This window comes from Corvus brachyrhynchos, unplaced genomic scaffold (assembly GCF_000691975.1).
Source record: "Corvus brachyrhynchos isolate BGI_N302 unplaced genomic scaffold, ASM69197v1 scaffold106, whole genome shotgun sequence".
NCBI lineage: Eukaryota > Metazoa > Chordata > Aves > Passeriformes > Corvidae > Corvus > Corvus brachyrhynchos.
The window spans coordinates 916,871-924,740 of record NW_008238834.1 but is presented as its reverse complement, the minus strand read 5'-3'; the positions used below and the strand labels follow the sequence as shown (position 1 = coordinate 924,740).

Sequence of the window (7,870 nt, the reverse complement as noted above, 5' to 3'; positions counted from 1 at the left end):
AAGAGAAAACACAGCACTAGAAGCTAGCCTTGCACACCAGACCACGAGGATACTCATCAATTCACCGGGAAGCTGACAGCGATTTAGATGCTAAAAACTGGAAAAAGTTTGGAATTCCATTTGACAGCAACCCTGTGCATGCCTTTTTTTTCTTCTCTGATGTAAAGAAATATGCACCAAACTTTGGCAGTTCTTTCAAACAGAGCTTCTTGGCTGTTTTTGCACAAAACCCCACCAAACTCAGCCATGGCATTCCTAAAGTGCTGAATATAGACCTACGTGGGTTAGTGAAATAGTCTACATCCCAGCTTACTCAGAATGCTTCTACCATGGACAGAATTTGAGTTCCTTCAACTATTGCTCACAGGAGTGTGTCAAAAGTATTGAAATTTTTGTCCTTTCCATAGCTGTCAATCAGAAGAGGTTTTGGCAAACAAGAGTTGCCAGAATAATTTATGTAAAGAAAAAGACCTGTATGGCATGAAAATCGTTGAGAACTTCTGTTCTCATGCATTTATGTTCCTAGATACCCTAAGATGAAGTCCTAAAACATTAGCAGAGTCTAACTAGGAGCTGCGAGGGGAAATTGTTGACCTGGCCAACAGGGCCTCTTTCCTTCATGAAAATGCAAAATACTTGGTAAATATACTCATTTTAATGATTTCATTGTATGCTACACTGTGAAATCTGGCGGAAAAAACATTGAACTTGCTATAGTAAGGAAAAAATAGCCATCCCAGGTATGTATTAATGACTTTACAGGAAACAATTATATAAATGGTATGCAAAATCTTCTCACAAAAATTATTCCAGGTGACACCTGTGCATTCAACGTGACGTATGAGATCTCCCCTAACATCTGGTGGTACGATGTTCGGTGACTTCTGTAGTGTCTCTGTAGATTGATAGTGCTGGGAGCTATAATGGTTGCTGCTGATTATAATAGTGTAAGACACTGTTGGGAACATTTCATGCAGGAAGCAGTGTAGGAAGGTGTATGGCAACATGCTACTTGTGTGGGTTGTATAAGGCATTATCATTGTCTTTGAAAATGATGAAAATTATAGCAGTGTTTTATCCTGTAGTGATCCTTATCACAGTGTTTCTGACATGTTGTGGTCCCTTTGTAGCTTAATAGCTTCTATCATAAGTGGAAGATACAGGCTTTATAGTATATACAAAAATTTGCATTTAAAATATCAGAATGCAGTATTCTCATTTTTGTAACAGTTACTGTAGTACTACCTCTACTAAGTCTTGCCAGCAGGTTAAAGGAAGGCACTCTTGCCTCTCTGCTCGGCACTGCTGAGGCCACACCTGGAGTGCTGTGTTCAGTTCTGGGCTGCCCTGTACAAGGGAGACACGGATGTACCGGAGAGTCCAGCAAAGGGCCCCAAGGATGGTGAAAGGACTGGAGCATCTCACCTATGAGGAAAGGTTGATAGGGTTGGGACTGCTCAGCCTGGAGAAGAGAAGGCTCAGGGAGATAAAGTCAATGTCTATAAATACCTGATGGGGGGGTGCAAAGAGGACAGGGCCAGTGGTGCTCAGTGACAAGACCGGAGGTAAGGGGCTCAAACTGAAATGCTGGAAGTTATGTTGAACATCAGGATTTTTCTTGGTTTTTTTTTTTTTTTTTACTCTGAGGGTGATGGAGCACCAGAGGGTATTGCCTGTCTCTAGGTCTTCCGCTTGAGTAACAAATTTTAACAAGTGTGTACTTTGAAATTCAGTGTGCATTTTCTCTCTCCCAATACAGTAGGCCAGCAAGTGACTGTGAGCTGCATGTTTTGGAAACAGCACAGAAAAAGTAGGGAAGGGAACAACATGTAAATGCATTTTCCCAAATGTTTCAAGAGGGCAAATAATTCATTTGGGTTACATTAATGCTTTTGACATTAGACTAATTTTCAGTTTTAACATTTGTTCCAAGTTTAAAATACCCCTCTTTCCCCCTTCAAATATGAGAACAGTGTGAGGGAAGGAACAAGAACAGAAAAAAATCTTAATATTTTTATTAATGACCAAAAGAAAAAAAAATAAACCCAGGTATTCTTTGCAGACATTTTTAAATCTTTGATCAAGTAAACCACTTTCTTTGAAATATCCATGCAAGCAAAAAAAGGAAACAACATTGCAGTTTCAGGCTCAAAAATCATTATCTTTCTATGCTTTTATGCTCTTTGTGTATGAAGGGTGAATCAAATTATGAATTCCCCATGGAAGACCAGCAGTTCAGCTAAAAAACATGCACCTGCTTAATCCAAGATGATATGCAAGCATAGGGAGGTGGAAATTAAACACACCACTCCAACAATAGTTTTCTACAGTGTGATACTTGTGAGGATAAAGGAAAACAAGGACACAACCTTGCCATTGGAAGGGAAGTACATCATTTGCCCTGGTGAAACTGATTTGCTATGTCCTTTTTCCAGTCAGCACTGGGGTTTTGGTTTGGGTTTATGTTTCTTTTCTTTCTTTTCTTTTTTCCCCCCCAGAAAAAAAGTAACTGCGTTGTAGGTTTATTTTCTCAACAAATTTGGAATAATCACCAGAGTGTTAATTCTTGAGTGTTCTGTTTTCTTCTAGAAAGAAAAATTTCTAATAGCTGCATGAGTTTATTAAATGCTGAAAAATACAATTAAATACAGTACATATTCTTAAATTTTGAAAAGTCCCTGATGGAATATAGTTCTGGCTGACACCTGAGTTTGTTTTATATTAGGGCACAGTGTGAAAGAACAGGAAGATATCCTATATGCCTCAACGAAATTCCAGTCTCTGTTTTAAGGAGGTGGGGGACCACCAACACCAGTTTTAATTTGTCTGCAGTTGGATTTTAGATTTTACTGGTGTAGCCTGTGTTACAGCTTTTGCTCAGCCTTACTGTGGCCGGTGTTAAGTGATGGGAAGGGGATGCAGCTCTATTTAGCCCCTTTAGTAACTCCACTCTTGGTTGCCAGGGGTCTTTTAATAGGCCTTTGTCTGATTTATAAATCTGATTATGCCTGTTTGCACTGTTTTGAAATGCTTTAGAATATTTAGCTGCACTGTTTTTGCTGTGGAATGTAACTAAATAGATTGGAGCATCACAATTGGAAATCTGTGGCACTAAGCATTTTGTTTTTTAATGCAAAAGATATTGAAATATAAGTTACAGAAGCAGATAAGGGAAAAAGATTTAAAGTCACAGAAAAATTATGACAGCATAATGTTTTTGAAGCTCTAAGAGGCAGTAATGGTCCAGAGTGCACAGAGTTGCTAAATGAACTCGTTTCTCTCTAAGCTGAGTTTTGTAGTTTTCCTGAAACATGATGGAGCTAGAGTTGTGCTACTCCCAATGTTTGTGCTATGTAAAGAGGCATATATTTATCTATTTTTTTCCTTGCACGTATATTTGCCACAAAAAAATTACTGACATGTTTTCCAGAACCTGATGATTGGTCTGGGTTAGTGGTGGTACAGGATATGCAAAATCTGTCAGAATTGCTTTTTCTCCTTTTTTTTTATTGTAATTTTTGCAAATAGGATAATTACTGCTCAGTGGTACTATGAGTCCAGTAAAGATCTTATTTGTGTTCTGTTTCATTTACTAAGTGTTGCAATGCTGTACATTATTCATAAGCAATATTAATAAATAAATAAAATAGCAACGTCACTTTACATAATGCTGTATTATTATAGGCCACTGCAGCTTCAGTGATAAAACTCCTTTCTTTTAGCGAGTTTTACTGTAGCAAGTGGTATCCAGTATAACTTCATAGTATAGTTCTGTAATTCTTAAAATGTTGAGTCTGAGATCAATTGGTTTTACTCTCTTGTGTTCTGTTGAGAATATATTTGTGCCCAATGGCTAAGCTTTAAAACTGTGTATCTCTTTTGTAGAGGCATTTTTACTGTACCTGTTTGCTGTTACTGTATATTTTCTATTAATGTCTATTGCTCATGCCCATTCCTCCCTTCTTTTTTCCTTTGTTCACTTAGTTTTTCTGATCTACCTTTCTCATTTAGAGCCAAGCTTGTGAGGTGTGTGTGCTTTCCAGACCTTCTCACCTCATCAGATCACTTCCAGCTGAACATGAGCCAGCCATGCCCAGGTGGCCAAGAAGGCCAGTGGCACCCTGGCCTGTATCAGCAATACCGTGGCCAGCAGGACCAGGGCAGGGATTGTCCCCCTGTACTCAGCACTGGTGAGGCCACACCTCGTATCCTGTGTCCAGTTCTGGACCCCTCACAACAAGAAGGACATTGAGGTGCTGGAGCATGTCCAGAGAAGGGCAACGGACCTGGGGAAGGATCTGGAGCACAAGTTGTTTGGGGAACGGCTATGGGAGTTGGGAGTGTTTAGTTTGGAGAAGAGGAGGGTGAGGGATGCCCTTATCTCTCTCTACAACTACCTGAAAGGAGGGTGTAGCCAAGTGAAAGTTGATCTTTTCTCCCAAGTAACAAGCGATAGGACAAGAGGAAATGGCCTCAGATTGTGCCAGGGGAGGTTTAGATTGGAGATAAGGAAAAATTTCTTCACTGAAAGGGCTGTTGAGCATTGGAACAGGCTGCCCAGGGAAGTGGTTAAGTCACAATCTCTGGAGGTACTGAAACAACCTGTATGTGTGGTATGAGGGGTACAGTTTAGTGATTGACTTGGCAGTGCAGGGTTAATGGTTGGACTTGATGATCTTGGTGGTCTTTTCCAACATAAATGTTTCTATGATTCTGTGATGTAGGTTGGGGTTCCTCAAATCAGCTGGCACTGCAGGTGTACAGCCAGACAGGAATTCCTCTGCTGGGACTTTCACATGTCTCAGTGTTAGCTCTCTTGCTATTAGTAGCTCAGTATAGTCAACAAAGCCTTATGTCTTATAACAGGATAAACATATATGCCCAATTCTTTTATTATACCTTCCTGTTGTACTTTGAATGTTTTATAAGGTTTTAAAGCTGCAGGGTACTGTACCTCATGGAACAAAGACGTTGACTTAAGAAAATCTGTATATACATTGTGATCTGAATATCTGAAAGAAAGAGGCACCTCCCTAAAAAAATCATCAATCAAGACAGAAAAAACAGGGCAGACTGTAACTCTGACTATAAACAAACAAACTAAAAACTCTACTCAAATTGCAACCAAAATGCAGGTGTGGTTACTGCTGATATTAAATAGTTATCTGTGATTTCACTTGGTTGTTTTCATTAGTAAATAAATACACAGTTACAACTCTTATTCACTTACTTAGTCTTTTTGGTCATGTATTCTATTCCTGCATTTCCAACTAAGAGGAAACAAAGGATCATGGACAGATTAAAAACACTTAAAGCATATTAGATAGATTTTATAGAGTTATAGGAAGCTGAAACCATTGTTGTGTGTGAAACTGACTTAAGATGTATGGACTTAAAAAGATCTGTCTCCAGAGGAGTTAAGGCCTGCTCTGTGGACAAAAATTTTGGAGGGTGGGTAGCTTTATGGAGGGTGGTTTGTGTTTTAAATATGCTATTTGAAAGCCTCCAGAAAGCTTAGAACAGCACAGACTAATTCAGTGCACACTGTGCAGGTCTCAGCTGTTGGACACAGGTTATGCAGAGCAGTACCTATATAACCTAATAGCTCCTGGGAAGGAAATCTGAGCTGCTGTTTGCTGTAATGCTTTCCTATGCCTGGAAGGTAAAGAAGGTACTTCTATATGAACGTCAGATGAGCCCATTCATGGGTTATTTGAAGTAGTGGAACAGGTCAGTTTGCCAAGGCCAGGTGGTCATGGAAGGAACAGTTAGATGTATCTTCAGCTGGCTTTGAAAAGTAGTTACCACACTTAGCACTATCCCCTGGACAATGTCTTGGGGTAAAAAAGCATGTAGACAAGAATGATGACTTAATTCAGAGTCTTTCAGTGCATGGGTTTTTTTTTCATGTTTGTATTTACCCAAGAGAATAGAGGTTTTTAAAATGCCCAAAACTCCAGGTAATGACAAAAGTAACTTTCCTTACATGCTGAAACCTGTTCAGTTATGAAAAATAGCTTTCAAGTTCCAGATTATTTTTTCCTTTTTATTCTGAATGACTTTTTGCATTTTTCTTAACTTTGTTAATAAAGACTGCATACTGGGTTGCTATGATAACACATTTTCCAGTGTGGAAAAAGGACTCTTCCAGGACTCCTGTTATTTCCTGTGCAGTTTCATAGAATGATGGGTGCCTCTGCTTTGTTTGGAGAGGACACTTTAGCTTTTTATTGTTTTTTAAAGATATGCATGTTTCTAAATCTTCTGGGCTTTGTTCACTGGACTATAGATTTTTTTTTTTTCTCTTTATTATAATTGTGCTATGCCTTTTCTTGTGGTGCATTTCATATGGCTTCCTTTGCTCCTTGATTCATGTATTTCTTTCTCTCACTATGCTGTATTTTTTACTTCCTATTTTCACACACTGCTGTGCTTTGCAGCTTTAGTGTTTACATTTCTGTTGTCTTCAGCTGCTTCTTTTTGCCTCTTTCAGATCCGCTTTCACTCCTGAACATTTGCATGGGGGTGTCAGAGATTCCCTCAAAAGTTCAATGGCTGCAAGAAGATAAAAGCTTGGCTTTAAGTAAGAAGCCAACTCCACTCTTCCTGAAGTCCAAGAACAATAGACATGATGCCTTGCTTTGCATCGTCTTTCCTTCTGCCATCAGTCACTGTTGGTCTTCGCTGAAACTGAAGCATCCTGGTCTCCTGGTCTCTGTGCATCCTTTGGCATGTAGGAGGTAACTCACTGTACTCTGGTTGTTACTTTGTGTCTGTAGCACAATTTCATATGAGTAAGAAGTGATGTAATTTGGTCAGAGTTGGCCGACCTGTAAAAGGTACAGAGGATGCTCATTCTTGCGTTACCACCTCTCCTCTTTCACCATCTTCTGAGCTTGCTCTGACACTTGGAAACCGTGATCCTTGCTGCTGCCACCTCTTTGAGATTTTGGGCTGATTTGTTCTGGCATAGGATAGGCATGGCAACTGGTGAGCAGTTTCTCTTCTCTGTTTCTGTTGCTGCTGACAGCAGTATAAAGCAGTAATGCTGTGGAATCAGCAAGGTTGTTACTCAAAATAGTCAAAAAGCAGAGCGTTTCCCTTTCTTGTCTACATTTCTACCTGAAAAACATAGTTGTGAGGGAAGTTTAATACAAGAGTGATTTTTTTTTTCTCCCAGTATTTTTTGGACTTTGTGGTTTTTTGTACCACTTTAATGAACCAAACAAGAGGTCCTGGATTTTGTAATTACTTATGTTGTGCTCAACTTGGGCAGATATAAGCAATACCCCTTAAATTTTATGGGTAAAATAAAGCACGTGCAAAAACATGCTTCAGAATGTATTGAAATTTAGCCCAAACTTGGCTGATATACAACGACCTCCAAGCAGCATTACTGAAGGTCATGGCGAGCTCCCTATCACACGTGGAAAAACTTTGTTATATTCTGAAATTTGTTTTTAGAGCTCTGTTGTGTGTATTGTGTCGGATTACACTTGCTTTACAAGGTTCCACGTCCTCTCTTAGCCTTTCTTCAAGTGGAGCCCCGGGCATGAAGGTCAAACGGGACAACTTTGTCCCCTGCATCCTTACAGGTCCGTGCTGCTTTCGCCGTCTCGGCCCCTCAGAAAGCTCCTATCACGACACGGCGAAGTCTCACACTTGCCGGAGCTGCTTTTGTTTTGAATGGAAGCCCCAAGGACACCTGCAGCCCAGGTACAGCCAGGGGTGCTCTGGCGCAGGTAGGCGGGCCGGAGGCTGGTACGGCGGGAGGAGTAGCTCTGCCGCGGCCGCCCACGCATCACCCCCATCCCGGGGCTCCGGGCGCGTCCCCCTCCGGCCCCCCGGGCCCTGCGCTGGCCACCCGCTC

The 7,870-nt window shown here is 40.6% G+C and overlaps 1 protein-coding gene across 1 annotated transcript in view; it reads left to right on the top strand.

The window, feature by feature from the left end:
• Positions 1-7,556: 7,556 nt before the first annotated feature.
• The window catches only part of TAF4B (TATA-box binding protein associated factor 4b), a gene marked incomplete at its 5' end in the record, with an annotated part of 73,975 nt that continues 73,661 nt past the window's right edge, over positions 7,557-7,870 (top strand). Inside the window, one exon of the mRNA XM_017738226.1 lies at positions 7,557-7,716. Within this exon, the coding sequence (XP_017593715.1) occupies positions 7,557-7,716 (160 nt within the window). The remainder of the gene's footprint in view (positions 7,717-7,870) is intronic.